The sequence below is a fragment of the Taudactylus pleione genome, unplaced genomic scaffold (genome assembly GCF_031769625.1).
Source record: "Taudactylus pleione unplaced genomic scaffold, aTauple2 ptg000378l, whole genome shotgun sequence".
Lineage (NCBI taxonomy): Eukaryota > Metazoa > Chordata > Amphibia > Anura > Myobatrachidae > Taudactylus > Taudactylus pleione.
The window spans coordinates 8,757,550-8,775,000 of record NW_028284779.1 but is presented as its reverse complement, the minus strand read 5'-3'; the positions used below and the strand labels follow the sequence as shown (position 1 = coordinate 8,775,000).

At 44.3% G+C, this 17,451-nt stretch overlaps 1 protein-coding gene across 6 annotated transcripts in view; it reads right to left on the bottom strand.

Annotated features, from left to right (window-relative positions):
- Window positions 1-3,384: 3,384 nt before the first annotated feature.
- LOC148507953 (uncharacterized) overlaps window positions 3,385-17,451 on the bottom strand; it is a 139,874-nt gene continuing 125,807 nt past the window's right edge. For all 6 annotated transcript variants that reach the window (XM_088445377.1, XM_088445381.1, XM_088445378.1 and 3 more), the window contains 7 exons: window positions 16,298-16,384; window positions 14,377-14,468; window positions 12,356-12,441; window positions 11,999-12,056; window positions 10,182-10,291; window positions 7,831-7,920; window positions 3,385-4,526 (listed from right to left, as the gene is read on the bottom strand). In XM_088445377.1, the coding sequence (XP_088301503.1) occupies window positions 4,318-4,526; window positions 7,831-7,920; window positions 10,182-10,291; window positions 11,999-12,056; window positions 12,356-12,441; window positions 14,377-14,468; window positions 16,298-16,384 (732 nt within the window). In that variant the 3' untranslated portion in view covers window positions 3,385-4,317. The remainder of the gene's footprint in view (window positions 4,527-7,830; window positions 7,921-10,181; window positions 10,292-11,998; window positions 12,057-12,355; window positions 12,442-14,376; window positions 14,469-16,297; window positions 16,385-17,451) is intronic.

Genomic DNA, 17,451 nt, shown 5'->3' with positions numbered 1-17,451 from the left:
TCTGGGGGTCAGTAATTACAGACCTGTCTACGCTGTGAGCACCAGAGCAATGTTGCAGGCTGTTCCCAGTAAGGTTCCGGAGCAGATCATCAGGAGTTGCTGGTACGTTCTCCTCCTCAGTGAGAGTGAATACAAATAATATCCCAAATCTCCATAACAAATGATGTGCATAAGTCTAAAGCTGGGTACACACTACACGATATATATCGTACAAAATATAATGTTCCGTCGCGGATCAAAGCAATATATTGTACGGATCGTGCAGTGTGGTACGCCTGATTGCGCGTGCTGCACAGAAGATGGGACTATACAATGAACGATGCGGTGCTGTGTAATGAAGCATCGCGCCGTTGCACAGAGGATCGTGCAGTGTGTGTGGCGCGTTATTGTTACATTGTGTCGTTCTGTTGCTGGGTAGACACATCGTATAGTGTGTACCCAGCTTAATAAGGATCTCTTAAGTCCTTGGATGTAGTGTTCCTTTTATAAGGCACGTGTACCTCTGAATCAAGTTCTATGTTTCTTTTTTTTCTGTTGGTTTGGATAAGATATCCGGCTGGATGGCAGCACCTGCTGTTTATATTAAATAACTATAAAAATAACTACAAAACTGTGGATGGCAGCATCTGCGTATTTTATAGAACTATAAAATTATGGATGTCTTCCCTGCACCCCTATAGAGACTTATTTCTAGAAGTACAGTATTTGATTGGATTAAACCTTCCAGTGAATACAAAAACCAGCTGTTATCCACTGGACGGGCCAGGAAATACTACAGTCAGAAATAGATTATCTTTATTATATAAACAGTATAAAAGATACATCAAATGATGCTGGGACTATTACTGATGTGCCGGGAGACAGTGGAAAAAGTTGTGTGTGTGTGGGGGCAAACACCATTGGGGCAGGTACTTCTGTGCAGTAGCAGAAGGTGAGTGACAGACTCACTGACACTAGGTCTCATGCGGAGTTGGGCGTACACTCACATGTTTAATGTAAAATCTGCAAACAATTATACTGAGGCAGAACAATGCAGGGAAGGGGACACCTACACGCTTGTCAGTATCACTTGTGGGTCCCTGAGCACTGTGTAATACACACTGATGATTACAGTCGCCAGTACTAGCTATCCGCTTCTGATTGGCTGATTGATGAGTCACCTCTGAAGCTGATAGGTGCTTCCTTCGTTGATCGTGCACGCATTACATGACTTGGTGGGTATACTTTTAAATTATTATTTGTTTGCTACTTTCATTCATACACTAGAAGGATTGTAACCGATGTATTATAGAGGTGTTATAAAAGGTTATTTTTTATTTAAATCAACCTAATTGCGAATACATTTTTTTACTATTTTATTAAAAAGTTTATAAAGCTTTCCTTGTGCTTATGAGCTGGTGAAGTGTAGGCTTATCCGAGGTACCTATATGAGATTTAACCCCCATCCTCTCACCTTACTACCTTTCATACCCAACCCTTTATTTCGGGTTGGGTATGAAATTCCGACAGCTTAAAAGCCATCTGAACAAATCCCGACCCTGGAAGCCCGAAACATTATAATCCCGATGCCGGCTGGTAAGTATCTTTAACCCTCCCCTCTCCCCCCTAACCCTCCCTTGGGGGTGCCTAACCCTAAGACCCAGGGGGTGGTGCATAACTCTAAGTCCCCCCCGTGGTGCCTAACCTTAACCCCCCCTCCCCGCACCCTAAACCTAACCCTCCTGGGGGGATGCCTACCCCTAACTTCCCCTGGTGGTGCCTAATGCTAACCCCCCTTCCCAAAGCCTAAATCTAACCCTCCCGAGGCGGGGGGTGCCTAACCCTAAGTCCCCCCGGGGGTACCTAAACCTACCCCTCTTCTCCCTCCGCGGCTAACACACTGCGACGCCCAGCCAACCTACGTTTGGTATGCCGGGCATTGGGATTTCGACGTGGAGCTAATGATGGGCGTTGGTATTTAGACGCCCATCTTTGGTCCCATGCCAGGCTTTCAGTGTCGGGATTCTGGCGGTTGGCATTTTGACTGCCGGCATCCTGACTACATCCCTATCTTTCGTCTCCTCCATTCCCCCTCTCTTCTCCTCCTTTACTCGTTCCTCTCTTTTACTCTTATTCACACTCTTTTATCCTTCCTCTTTTCTCTCTCTTTTGAGTACAGCTGCTCTGTTGTCTTTTTTTTGACTCACTGAGATGCCTTATACTGCCATAGGCGATCTTTCATAATGTTCCTTGCTGACTAGAGTCTTGCTCTCCTGCTGCGCACAGCTTGCTTTTTGCTCTATGTACAATTTGACGCCTGATTTGTTTAAAAAAAAACATAAAATAACTGCCATATATCCTACTGGTGCTGGATGTATGATGACATAGCTCCAATGGGCATAAATACGTTATTGTTACACGCATCGTTTTAGAGCTTCTATATATTTAAACACATGCATCCAACTCAGCATGAGCTCCAGTTTGTGTAACCAGTTTCCTGCAATTGACTTTTATGTCCCACCACCTCCAGTACTGGGGATATGACTGCCTGCCACAAGATTAGACAAAATACAGGGATTCTTTTTAAAGCAAGCATAAATAATCATAATTAAGTTAGACTTAGAAGAAAAAAAGATTAGTGCAGGAGAACACTTCCACCCATCATACAAAAGAAGCTGAGACCTGCTTTCCAGAGGAATATTTTCACCCAGTCCCAGGGGAACGCTTCCATACCGTCCCAGGGGAACGCTTCCACACCGTCCCAGGGGAACGCTTCTACCCCGGCCCAGGGGAACGCTTCCACCCCGGCCCAGGGGAACGCTTCCATACCGTCCCAGGGGAACGCTTCCACACCGTCCCAGGGGAACGCTTCTACCCCGGCCCAGGGGAACGCTTCCACCCCGGCCCAGGGGAACGCTTCCACCCCGGCCCAGGGGAACGCTTCCACCCCGGCCCAGGGGAACGCTTCCACCCCGGCCCAGGGGAACGCTTCCATCCCGGCCCAGGGGAACGCTTCCACCCCGGCCCAGGGGAACGCTTCCACCCCGGCCCAGGGGAACGCTTCCATCCCGGCCCAGGGGAACGCTTTCACTTTCATCCCGGCCCAGGGGAACACTTCAATCCAGTTCCAACTGAACATTTCAACACAGTGTTAGGGGAACATATGACCCAGTCCCAGAGGAACACTTCAACACAGTCCCAGAAGTACACTTCCATCCAGTTGCAAGGAAACACTTCCATCCAGTCCCGGGGAAACACTTCCATCCAGTCCCAGAGGAACACTTGCATCCAGTTCCTGTGGAACACTTGTATCCAGTCCCTGTGAAACACTTCCATCAAGTCCCTGTGGAACACTTCCATCAAGTCCCTGTGGAACACTTCCATCAAGTCCCTGTGGAACACTTTCATCCCGGCCCAGGGGAACACTTCAATCCAGTTCCAACTGAACATTTCAACACAGTGTTAGGGGAACATATGACCCAGTCCCAGAGGAACACTTCAACACAGTCCCAGAAGTACACTTCCATCCAGTTGCAAGGAAACACTTCCATCCAGTCCCAGGGAAACACCTCCATCCAGTCCCAGAGGAACACTTCCATCCAGTCCCGGGGAAACACTTCCATCCAGTCCCAGAGGAACACTTGCATCCAGTTCCTGTGGAACACTTGTATCCAGTCCCTGTGAAACACTTCCATCAAGTCCCTGTGGAACACTTCCATCAAGTCCCTGTGGAACACTTCCATCCAGTCCCTGTGTAACACTTCCATCCAGTCCCTGTGGAACACTTCCATCCAGTCCCTGTGGAACACTTCCATCCAGTCCCTGTGGAACACTTTGAGGCAATTTCAGAGGAGCTCTTCCACCTGTTTCAAGCGCAGCATTTCTCTCTGGACTGATGTTTCACTTCCCCAGAAGCATTGTCACCCAATGCCAGAGAAGCATTTCCAAGAAAATGTTAATTAATCTACAATCATTAATATACTTATATTAAAGTACATTTCCACAGGTCAGTATGAGGACCACCACGCTCATATTCCTCTTGTGTGTAAATTATGGTTAACTTCACTTCCATTTAAACAATGCAGGTTAAGGAGTCCAGTAGAGATTCATCTCCCTATTAGTTGGACTTTGTATCTTCATTGCAGAGTTTATACAAAGTAATTTCTGCTGCTGGTTCAACCAAACTCATCCCATTACTTATCTCATATCCCCGCCACTGCCATAGGATAACCACAACCGGATCGCACAGGCTTTTCCTTCAGTCGTATCACCTCAATACCAACTTTGCAATAGACCATAGGAGTTGTGAGGTTTGATGCTTGAGTTTTAGCTGGTTCATTATTCTTTTTTGCGGAAGAACTTTCTGAATACAGATTTATTCCGTGGCTTCAAGTCAGCGGTGTGGCTTGTGCGATTCTCCCCATGGGAGGTGGCAAAAGAATGACAGCGTCCACGGGGGGTCAGTGGGTCATTAATGTAAAGGGTCACTGAGTAGCTTGGGGAGGTCTCCTGGGGGCTGGAAACTGAGGTCACCTTCTGATACATAACTGCAACATAAAAACAGGTAACTGTCACTTTATTAGGAAACATGATTGAAACAATACAACAAATATAGTGTACAGTACGACTCTTGCAATCTATAGACTGACCTGCACCCTGTTGCTTCCCTCCCACCATGTACCTACTGTACAATGTAACCCAAAGGGGTTTGACTTAAAAATATAAGAAAACAGCATGGAAAGGGGCAGGGAGGGGAGGAGCTAATTATAATATATTACTAGAGTAAATACATGGGTTAAAGGGAACACACTTCTGGGAACCTACTTTTAAATAGCAGCCCTTTGAGAAAATGCTGTAGCTAGTGGTTTTTGAGAATACGACACTAACCCGTGCTGAGAGGGAAATCCCACCTAAAGACAAACTGTTTCACCCTTGTTAGGGCTCATCAGTCCAGCACAGACCTCTTTATTCTGCATGAAATGTGCCACAAAGATAACCTCACTGAAGCAAGGAAGAGAGTAATGGTGCATACACACGATCCAACTAAAAGAACAATATAAACTATATCGTTTGATCATTTATATTGTTCTTTTTTTTTCAATCCCTCTACCAAACGATGGTGGATGCGCGGGCACATATGGTCGATATCGACCATCGCACTTGCATGCAGGCCAATCTGGTCGATATTGACCAGGTTAGCCTGTTTGTTCTTCGTTGATCGCGGGATCGCTAAGTCGTTGGTGCATGTGCTGGATGTTCGATATTGAACATCCAGCACATGCAGAACGTTCAGACAACGATATCTGATCGTTGTCTGATTGACCCGTGTGTACGGGCCATAATGGGGACAATCAAGCCAGACCAATTCAGGAAATCAAACTTCTCCGATAAATACATTGACCTGCATGTGCAAAAAAGTATGCTAAATTGATACTAAAGGAGTCACCAGAAAGAGTGGCCAAGGCCGAATTGCCATCACATTAGAAGATGTGTAAAACATCAAATGGTTCTGGCAGCTTTTATAAGCTTTCTGGTCCCCTGCTTGTCTGGGAAAGTTTCCTGAAATGTGCAATCTCTACCTCTTCATGAGAATAGAGATTTACAGGAAGCAGAATACACCTCATTGCTGAGGATATCCTGTATTGCTGATGGGATGCCTCTTAAGGAGCAACGGATGCCATTTTCATGCACTAATCCATATTTGTGCCTGTGCAATAAGGAGCAACTCCCTAACAATAGGTGCACGATGTTATGGAGCCTTCTCGATCTTCCTCATTCATGAATGACCTGCAGGATCACAGTATGGATTCCAATGCAATATCGCCACCTGCTGGTTCTTTCCTGCATCTCTGCCTTTTCAGGATATTATTTCTGTAAATACTCATGGGAAATAGGAGGGTGTGGGGGCATCAAAGCTTGGAGAACTGAAACTCGATGGGCCATGGACAAGGCAGTTTGCATTAATGTTCATTGGCCATTTTTTGGTCAATGTACTTTCCTCATTATTTCCATATGTCACATTTATCAATAGTGCTTAAAAGTACACACTAGCCTGAAACAACATTCCTGAAAGTGGTCTCTCTTGACTCAAATCTCAGTGATGTCAATGGATACTAGTGAATGGATAGGCTGTATTTTCAGTGACGTCACTGGAACCTGGTAAGTGACTACGCTGCATTATCAGTGATGTTGTTGAGATCTAGTGAACGGATAGACTGCAGTCTCAGTGACGTTCCTAGTGATTGGATAGGCTGTAATCTCAGTGATGTAACTGGTCCCTAGTGAGTGGTCAGGCTGCTTTCTTAGTGACATCACTGGTTCCTAGTGATTGGATAGGCTGTTTCTCAGTGATGTCATTGGTCCCTAGTGAGTGGACAGACTTCTTTCTTAGTGACATCACTGGTTCCTAGTGATTTGATAGGCTGTAATCTCAGTGATGTCACTGGTCCCTAGTGAGTGAACAGGCTGCATTCTCAGTGATGTCACTGGTGCCTAGTGAGTGAATAGGCTGTATTCTCAGTGATGTCTGGTCCCTAGTGAGTGAATAGGCTGCATTCTCAGTGATGTCACTGGTCACTAGTGAGTGAATAGGCTGCATTCTCAGTGATGTCACTGGTCCCTAGTGAGTGAATAGGCTGCATTCTCAGTGATGTCACTGGTTCCTAGTCAATGAATAAGCTGCGCTCATGAATATTGATTCAGCCTGCAAGGTCTCCCGAGTGTGAGTAATGGGCACACTATAAACGCCCACATGGCACTATTATTATTATTATCCTTTATTTATATGGTACCTTACATAGTACATAAACATAGTGCACAAACATAGTACATAGACATAGTACATAGACAGTTGAGCAGAACAAGAAAACAGTGTCATACAGTTTAAAATAATGCAATACAAGTACATGGTATATAAACACTGCTGCAACAGAAGCAGGATGGCAAAAGTCACGGGTTAGGTGCTTTTGAGTATAGAGCAGATAATATAAGTAAAGAAAGGATAAGCACAAGAGGAAAGAGGGCCCTGCTCGTGAGCTTACATTCTAGAGGGGATGGGCAAACAGACAGGGGTGACACGGATGGGGTAGACAGTGAGCATGGGACAGAGGGTTAGGATGACAGATGGGTGGATTCCTATTTTACAGTATGTGTGGAAGTCATTTGAATTAAGATATATGCCACTGACATTCTACTTTAGAGGAGGTGAGTGACTCAATAGGGCGGCAGTGTGCCCAGAGAGGGGAGATGCAGGGAGAGTTAGGGATGTTATATCCTTAGAGAAAATACAAAGGAGGGAGTTGAAAAAAAGAAATGTGTAGTACATGGTGAGTTTTAGGTTTGTTTTTTTTAGACAAATTTTAAAGTAATCGGTATCTTAATCTGAAATTACCTTAGATGTTGGTCAATGTTTGTTCAATTGTTTGATTAACTGTTATGTAATCACACTTTGTGCATTTAACACTTGGTGTTTTTAACCCCAGCTGCAAACAGCCCCAGCTGCCCCTAGACTGAATATAAGGAGTGGTGGAGTGGTATCCCTTGATTAAGACAGGCTACAACTGACTCAATTGGCTTGCTGATCAAAGGAGATAACTTGCTCTGAGTTGGAGCAAAAACCAGGCCAGATATATACCATAAACTATGCTTCACTGACCAATACAGACTATACAGGGAGAGAAAAAAAAAAAATCTATGCAAGAGATACAGTCACATACATTTGAATCCACACACGATTGCAAGCATGAGGTAAACTATCAGCTATTTATACATTATCTCAAATATACAGATTTTGATAAATGGTAACAAGTTACTTCTATTTCATATGTTTTAAATAGCCTGCTAAAGCCTCACCTGAGCTGAATGACCGGGACCGCCTCCTGTTTGACATGAGATTACGGTCATGCTCTGGATCACCGTTCCCAGTGCTAGTTCTGCAGTTGTCTGGTAACAGAAGAGAAAAAAGTTGAGACCGACAAGTGAAATTTCCTCACCTAGCAAAATATTAAATTTTGGCAGCTGCAGCAACAATTGGAGGAGAGTTCCAACCAGGGGGTTTGTAGTGGAGACAGCACAGGTAAGTAAAGCTGGCTATAATTATACTTTATGCTGATGGACTTAGACCTTGTCAGTAGGGTGAAGATCTTTGGGACAGAACAGAATAGCTCTGAAGATTGGAAGTGTTGTTTGTGCCATGGATACACTGGACTGATACTGCCAATAAGGCATAGAAGGGGGTCAGGTCTGTTTCTTCGCTAAAATAATTCACATCGGCAGAACTGGGGTCCACAGTTGTTGACTGATTATAGCTAAGGCCCATATTCAAGGGGTAAATTTACTAAGAATCGTGTTTTGGCAAGTTTAAACACGACCTGTTTCGCACGAACACGCTTGAGGTTGTCCACAGCAAACTGTCAAATTTATTATGAATCGTGTTTCACTAAATCGTGTTTTCCGATGGTGCATGCATTCCTGTTTTTTGTGCGAGTTTTGTCCAAAACACATAGGAACATGAAGCCTGCACAGATCAGTGAGACCTGTGCAGTCCTCTGGGTGCATCACTGTAGAAAAAAAAGTGTTAAAAAGTAGAAAAAATTAAATGGCGTAAAGTCCCCCCCCTAAACATAACCAGCATCGGCTTTTTGAGCTGCTGCTGGTTCAGGTAATATGGGGGAAAACGGCGTGGGGGGTCCCCTGTATTTCCTTCAACCAGCACCAGGCTCTTGAGCTGCTCCTGGTAGTGAAAATACAGGGGGAAAAAGAAGTGGAATTTATTGTTAAGTAACACCTCAGCTAGCACATATTGGAATCGTAAGTGTTGCCAGCATTAACTTCTGTAACTCTTTTGAGAGACTGTAAGCATACATCCAAAAGAGGTAAAATGCCAAGAGAACTCCATCCAAATCATGTCAAGCAACTGTTGTTTAATGTGTTGACTGCCATTGTATTGCAGTATATGGAGAGATTGAGTGACTAGGGTTCAGGGAATACTGCACCTAAGTTAAGTTAAATCGTGCGTATTTTAGCGCAAAGTGCCTGAGGTACCTAATTAAGTACTATAAGTAGGCATCAGTTTATCCTCCTGTCATTGAAGCAAGTTAGTTCATTACTTGTCTGTTGGTTATGTTTTAGCGCTGCCAGTGAAAGTATTGATCAGCTCATATTCTACTAATGTTAAGCACTGCGAGATAAAAAGGAATCTACTATTATATGAATGTTACCAAACTCAGTCGTAGTTGCACCTTCCAGTATAAACAGACGTGCCAGGGTGGCTTCTGCAACAAATATGTATTCAATTATCAGACGTAAAATGTACGTGGAGGGCAGATCTCCCTCTGTTATTCACTGTTCTGAGCATTCCCCCGAAGAGCAGGTTACGTGTTAAGATTTGGGTTGAGGCACCGTTAGTGAGAACCAGGTGAGTTGAGGACCACACCTATGGGAGCAGCAGTGCTAATTTAGTATCCAACGCACTGCGACTTGCAGCGGTGGATACTGAATTACTGGAGCAATTCTCTATTGCTCCGGTGTGGGGTCAGCTGATCCGAAAATCAGCTGGTAGATGTAGATGTGAGACTTTGCACAGATCATACAAGCGCGTCCCGCAGATGTCGTAGTCCAGACCTCCTTCTCATGATAAGGAGCGGGGGTCCGGCGATCGAAAATGTTTTATTTTTGGAGTGTGATGAATTTAGGTCCCCATGCTATTGCATAGGGGCACCAGGCCAGTTCGGGACTGACAGGTGATATCTCCTGCATTACCTCTGTAATTAATGGTCCCGATGCTTCATTTCTACAAAAGTAGGTGAAAATATTAATTTTCACCAACTTTTGTAGAAATCAATGGATAATGAATAGGCCCCCTAAAGCTTTTCAGTACACCTTTCATACCGAAAGCCCGTATAAAGGGGAGTTGTGTTATATATCCACCATTTGCATTACGGAATACAGGTGTCAGGGAGAACGGATGAATCATTATGTTTTCTGGTTTAAATGTACATCATGATCTGGATGTGGAAATCGCCATAATTGCCTCTCTGACACCTCATTATTTAGTATAATGTATAATTTTACATGTCAGGTTGTGGGTGAGATTTTGGTTTGTTTTACGATTAAGAAACCCGAATATTCTGCAGTCCCACCCAAACATTGTGTAATAGCACATGACTCCAATCAGACTACATCCAACCAAAGATGCTTCTCACCCGCTTGTACATTCTGTGGCTCCTTCAGACGTGGCCAGTCCACCATATCTCTGCACTGCGGTGGTATAGGGTAGCACAAGTTTGTCTTCCAGGGGTTTAAAGGATCATCTCTGAAAATGCGGGAGTAGAGTTTACAATGTGTGACCTGTATTCCATAATGCTTATAACTGATCACCAACATTCCCATATGTAGTAAAAACAATCACCAACTACCACATAACGACTCTAACTGTTCACCAACTACCTATATTAACTATAACTGATCACCAATTACTAAGGGATTTATGTACCAAGCAGTGAAAAGTGTGGGGAAGTGGACCAGTGGGAAATCAGCTTTGAAGTAGCATTTATCAAATCCAGTCTATAAAATCATAGGTAGGAGCTGATTAATCACCAACTACCCCATAATGAGTATAGCTGATTACCAATTACCCCATAATGAGTAAAACTGATCACCAACTACCTTAATGAGTATAACTGATCGCAACTATCCATAATGACTATAACTGATCACTAACTACCCATAATGACTATAACTGATCACCAGCTACCCATAATAACTGCAAGTGCTCTCCAACTACCCATAATCTCTATAACTGATCACCAATTACCCCATAATGACTATAACTGATCAACTACCCATGACTATAACTGACCAGAAACTACACATAATGACTAAAATGGTCACCAACTACCTCATAATGACTATAACTGATCACCAACTACCCCATAATGACTATAACTGATCACCAACTACCTCATAATGACTATAACTGATCACCAACTACCTCATAATGACTATAACTGATCACCAACTACCCCATAATGACTATAACTGATCACCAACTACCCCTTACTAAGTATAGCTGATCGCAACTATCCATGATGACTATAACTGATTAACAACTACCCATGACTATAACTGATAACCAACTACCCCTTAATGAGTATTATTGATCACCAACTGTCCGTAATGAGTATATTTGATCACCAACTACCCCATAATGAGCATAACTGATCACCAACTACCTCATAATGAGCATAACTGATCACCAACTACCCCATAATGAGCGTAACTGATCACCAACTACCTCATAATGAGCATAATTGATCACCAACTACCCCATAATGAGTATCACTGATCACCAACTACCCCATAATGAGTATACCTGATCACCAACTACCCCATAATGAGAATTATTTTTTTTTTTAATTGCTGCCTCCAACCCAGGCTAGGACCTTTCTGCCCCAGCCCATGCGCGACAGGGAAACAGATGAGCAAATACATTTATACAACTACGGGCCTGATTCAGAGTATCATGGTGTTAGCATGGCTGCTGCGTCCTAGCATATGTTAATGCTTCCAGAGGTGTCTGAGGACAAAGGACGCCTCCTGCCAGCATCGCAGATCTGAGTGCTGCGTTCGAAGATTAGCACCGTGACTATCTGAGTAAGCCTAAGCTTAATGGGTGACGGCACTCCTCTGCCGGAGCCAGGAAGTACGCATCAGAAGACGCAGACCCTGGCCTCTGTACTCCCACAAAATGGAGGCGACACGCCTCTGATTTGTGAAACGTAGCCCATCGCTACCCCTTCCACACCCCCAAATGGCTGCAGACTGCCAGTCAACTGACGTATGCAGCCGCACTGCGTGCAGGATACAGGTCCCGATCAGAACATGCGCAGTACGTGTCCTGCGCATGTGCAGTTTAATGAACATCGGAAAACTGTGTGAAAATCACAACAGCGTACAACTCTGAATCACCCCCTATATTAATCGATAGGGAAGGATCTTGTTCACTATAAGATGATCTCACCGAGACACGTGACAGGAAGTCAGCACCGAATCCCCGAGCAGATCTGTGTCCTCCATCCCTGTGACAGAAAAGAGACATCCCTCATCCACTTACCCCGAGATTACAATATTATGTGCTGTTCCTATGCAAACTGCTAGAAACTGGCTCCTCACTTGGAAAGGACCAGACTCATCAATAACCATCCTGGAGGCTACGTCACCTACAGTAGCAGTTACCCCAGTATAATGCCTGAGTGCCCGCTGCCTGCTATCCCTCCCCTCCCCCATGGCAGCCACATGGATCAGATACTCTTGGGTCCAACCCATTAATCCCTAGTGCGTAATACATACCAGGTGTCAGTAAGTTACTTGCACTCACCTGAATTACGGCGAACCTTAGACACCCACTCCTGGAGCAGCTCAGAGGTCGGAGCCCGGAACAAATACTCGGAGCCATCCATTAATCTGATGGGCAGGATATGGAACGATGAGTAAAAGCGGGTAATTCAGAGAGAAAATACACAGGAAATAAAGGAAGGAGGAGGAGATTACAGGGAATGACACAGGGATACACTATTACAGGGAGTTATCTATCCATCCATCCATCCATCCAACCAACCATCCAATATCAATCTATCTATCTATCTATCCATCCAACCATCCAATATCTATCTATCCATCCATCCATCCATCCATCCAATATCTATCTAACTATCCATCCAACCAACCATCCAATATCTATCTATCTATCTATCTATCTATCCATCCAATATCTATCTATCTATCCATCCATCATCTATCTAACTATCCATCCAACCATCCAATATCTATCTATCCATCCATCTAATCCAATATCTATCTAACTATCCATCCAACCATCCAATATCTATCTATCTATCTACCTATCTATCTATCCATCCAACCATCCAATATCTATCTATCCATCCAATATCTATTTATCCAACCATCCAATATCTATCTATCCATCCATCCATCCATCCATCCAATATCTATCTAACTATCCATCCAACCATCCAATATCTATCTATCTATCCATCCAATATCTATCTATCCATCCATCCAATATCTATCTATCTTTCTATCTATCCAACCATCCAATATCTATCTATATCTATCTATCCATCCAACCATCCAATATCTATCTATCCATCCAACCATCCAATATCTATTTATCCATCCAATATCTATTTATCCAACCATACAATATCTATCTATCTATCCAATATCTATCTCTTTAAAACTGACATCCATCCATCCAATATCTATCTAACTATCCATCCAACCCTCCAATATCTATCTATCTATCTATCTATCTATCTATCCATCCAATATCTATATCTTTAAAACTGACATCCATCCAATATCTAACTATCCATCCAACCATCCAATATCTGTCTATCTATCTATCTATCTATCTATCTATCTATCTATCTATCTATCTATCTATCTATCTATCTATCTATCTATCTATCTATCTCTTTAAAACTGACACTGAAGAGCAAATCCACATACTGTATGTGACATCAATTTATCTACCGAACTGCTGCTTTCTCACAACAATGTCGCTCCTCTGCGTAAACATTGGTACCATCGACGCGCATCCGCCAGTCACGCAGCATTTACACCAGATGTGACCAGCCGCAGACACTGCAAGTCTCCTCGCACGCAGAGAGCTCTCATGCTGCGTAGGCAATCGCAGTGGCTAATTTATGCACGCAGAGGAAACAGCGTTCAAACAGACAGACACGCCTACGTTCTTCCGACCACCCCCTCGTCACCACCCCCAAACGCTATCAGACTGTCACTCACTTTGCAGTGCGACCGTGGCACATATAGAAACCGTTGTAATTCCTACACCGTTCACCTGATTTGGATGTAGTTACCCTCAAATTAAATCTGAAAATCTGCAGTTAAAGCACACCTTGTTTGTTTCATTTCAAAGCCATTGTGGTGGTGAATAGAGGCCAAAATATGAAAATTCTGTCAATGTCCCAATATTTATGCACCTGACTATATGTTATTACATATTGGGGTCACTTTCGTTGATTAAATAAAGTTGTAACCATGGGCGTAACTACCATAGGTGCAGGGGGTGCAGCTACAATGAGGCCCAGGGCTGAGGGGGGCCCATCTTCCTTGTCAAAGTTACAGGTGTTATATACATTTTTTCAATATTGGGTGGTACATAGGGGTCCTTACAAACTTTTTGCTATGGGGCCTTCAAATACCTAGTTACGCCCCTGGTTGTAAGGTTAACGTTTTACCTAGAGTAAGGATAATGCGAAGGTTAGTATCAGGTTGCCCCTCTATCCTGTGTAGATTATACTCAGTATATAGCATTATCAGAGGCATGTGACAGTGTACTTTTGGGGTACTCACCGTAGCCTGAAGCAGTTACTTCTCTTAACATAATCTGATTCTGGGGTGCACACGGCTCCCGTGAGGTGCAAGGGGGGAGAAGACGCATAACTCTATGGGGAGGCACAAAAGGTACATTAGAGGAAGGGTGTGACAACAGTCCATAGCTGGTGACCAGGACTCACTGTACTAATTCTGATAATACAGGAACATAGTATACACAGTCACGCACAAGTCAGTGATCTAGAACCGTATGCGTCTCGGCCGCATCTCATCTGGATGGGTGTAACTGGACAGTAACAGGGCGTTTGCAAGTAGGATAAGTGCCCTGAGGTAGTGTTGTGGGCATGCAGGCAGAATTGCAGGCTGTGCAGAATTGTGCGATGGCAGAGATGGGTCTGATTTCAGACGGATCTCCTGGACTAGGAATAGGTTTGGTGCAAATGCGCACTGACCGTAACGACAGCCACATTCACAGGCAGCTGGATAGGGGCGGTACGGCCACAGAGAGGCAGCCAAATTGGAATACAAGTGAAGATCCGCATTTATTTCTGAACATGCAATGGCTGACATCCATGCAACTCTAAATCAGGTCCTCGTGGTGAAACAGAGCTACAGAATGGTGATAGCATGAGGAACTCTGTACACATACCCCCTGGTCCACAATGCTGACCTTCCACCCGACATAGAATACTGATCCTCCATTATGACCCCTTCTACCAGGTACAAAATACTGACCCTCCAACATAACCCCTTCCACCAGATACACAATACTGATCCTCTAACATACAGTAACTCCTTCCACCATATACAAAATGCTGACCCTCCAACATAAAACACCCTCCACTAGATACACAATACTGACCCTCTAACATGACCCCTTCCACCAATTACACAATACTGACCCTCTCACATAAAACACCATCCACAATATAGAAAATGCCTGCCCTCCAACATAACCCCTTCCACCAGATAGACAACACTGACCCTCTATCATAACCCCTTCCACCAGATACACAATACTGACCTTCCAACATGACCCCTTCCACCATATACACAATACTGACCCTCTAACATGACCCCTTCCACCAGATACAAAACACTGACCCTCTAACATACAGTAACTCCTTCCACCATATACAAAATGCTGACCCTCCAACATAAAACACCCTCCACTAGATACACAATACTGACCCTCTAACATGACCCCTTCCACCATATACACAATACTGACCTTCTAACATGACCCCTTTCACCAGGTACACAATACTGACCCTCCAACATGACCCCTTCCACCAGGTACACAATACTGACCTTCTAACATGACTCCTTCCATCAGATACACATTACTGACCTTCTAACATGACCCCTTCCACCAGATACACAATACTGACCTTCTAACATGACCCCTTCCACCACATACACAATACTGACCCTCTAACATGACCCCTTCCTCCAGATACACAATACTGAACCACTAACATGACCCCTTCCACCAGATACACAATACTGACCCACCAACACGACCCCTCCCACCAGATACACAATACTGACCCTCCAACATGACCCCTTCCACCAGATACACAATACTGACCCTCCAACATGACCCCTTCCACCAGATACACAATACTGACCCTCCAACATGACCCCTTCCACCAGATACACAATACTGACCCTCTAACATGACCCCTTCCACCAGATACACAATACTGACCCTCCAACATGACCCATTCCACCAGATACACAATACTGACCCACCAACATGACCCATTCCACCAGATGCACAATACTGACCCTCTAACATGACCCCTTCCACCAGATACACAATACTGACCCTCCAACAAGACCCCTTCCACCAGATACACAATACTGACCCTCCAACATGAGCAGTACAAAATTATGACCTTTTTCACCTGGCAATAACTGAGCAGCTGTAACTCACCTTGGTGGAATGTTTGCGGTCATGGTAGAAGCAGAGGGTCCTCCTGACCAGCACAGCGTAGAATATACCCCATGTGCGGCAGGAGACCTGTGGTAAAGGAGGAATACAACGGTTATATGCTGGACATGATACCCCCACAGTGGGGACTGAATATGTTCAATTTGAGACAGATCTTAGGGGGCAGAGCTGACACTATTTATGCCCAGTTTTCTGATGTCCTAGACATTTTTGCTGTCTTATCTCTCTTTACAAAGTCACACATGGATCAGTGGTGCGTTATGGTGTCTGGTGGGGAATAAGCAATGAGGGTTGGACCTCAATGGACAGGGGCAGATTTGGACATTCTATATGACATGCATGACCCAAAAAAACATGTCTGATTATTCACACAAAAGCAAAAACTGACATAATTTGAGGAAGTGATTTTAAAAAGAGGGATTCACAGCACTGTAATGCCATGGAAACCAAAAAGATGGTCGCACCAGCTCAGAGACCGCTACTACTTTCCTTGGGACCCTTTTCTGCCACCATGGCATAAGTTACAGGGTTAGCACTTTAGTGGATGCACATACACCAGGGCACATATCTGATGATGTAGGGACACTTAGTAAAGACAACCCCGATGTCACAAGAATAATATGTAAAGAGGAAAAGTTATCAATAAGGAGGATGATGAAATTGTCTCTGTACGAAAACCACTGTCCGCAGCATTATTATAAAGACGCAGTCGCAATGGCGACTCTGAATCATAGCCAGGTTCTATAGGACATTATGAAAGCCATATCTGTGGTGGCTAGGAAAAGTCATTGCACACCTACACCTTGTAGTATTTCACACTGAAGCGATCGCAGCGCTTGCGGCAGGGTACAGTCAACCTCAAGCGCTGCGATCGCTTCCGATGATGCTCGATGTACCAATGGTTTCATGAACTTCCAGGAGATGACGTGCGCAAGTGGGCGTCTTATGAATGGCTGGCGGGCGTCTGCATACACTAAGTGATCGCACGCCAAGGCATAGTGGGCTTGCTAATGAGTGCCATACGATCGCCTGCCTTGCTTAGTGTGTGCTGGATTTGCATACGCTGGGAGCGAGCGGGTCTGAATGAGCTCCTAAGATGGATAATTTTGATTATGGGAAGTTCACCAGCCGCGGCC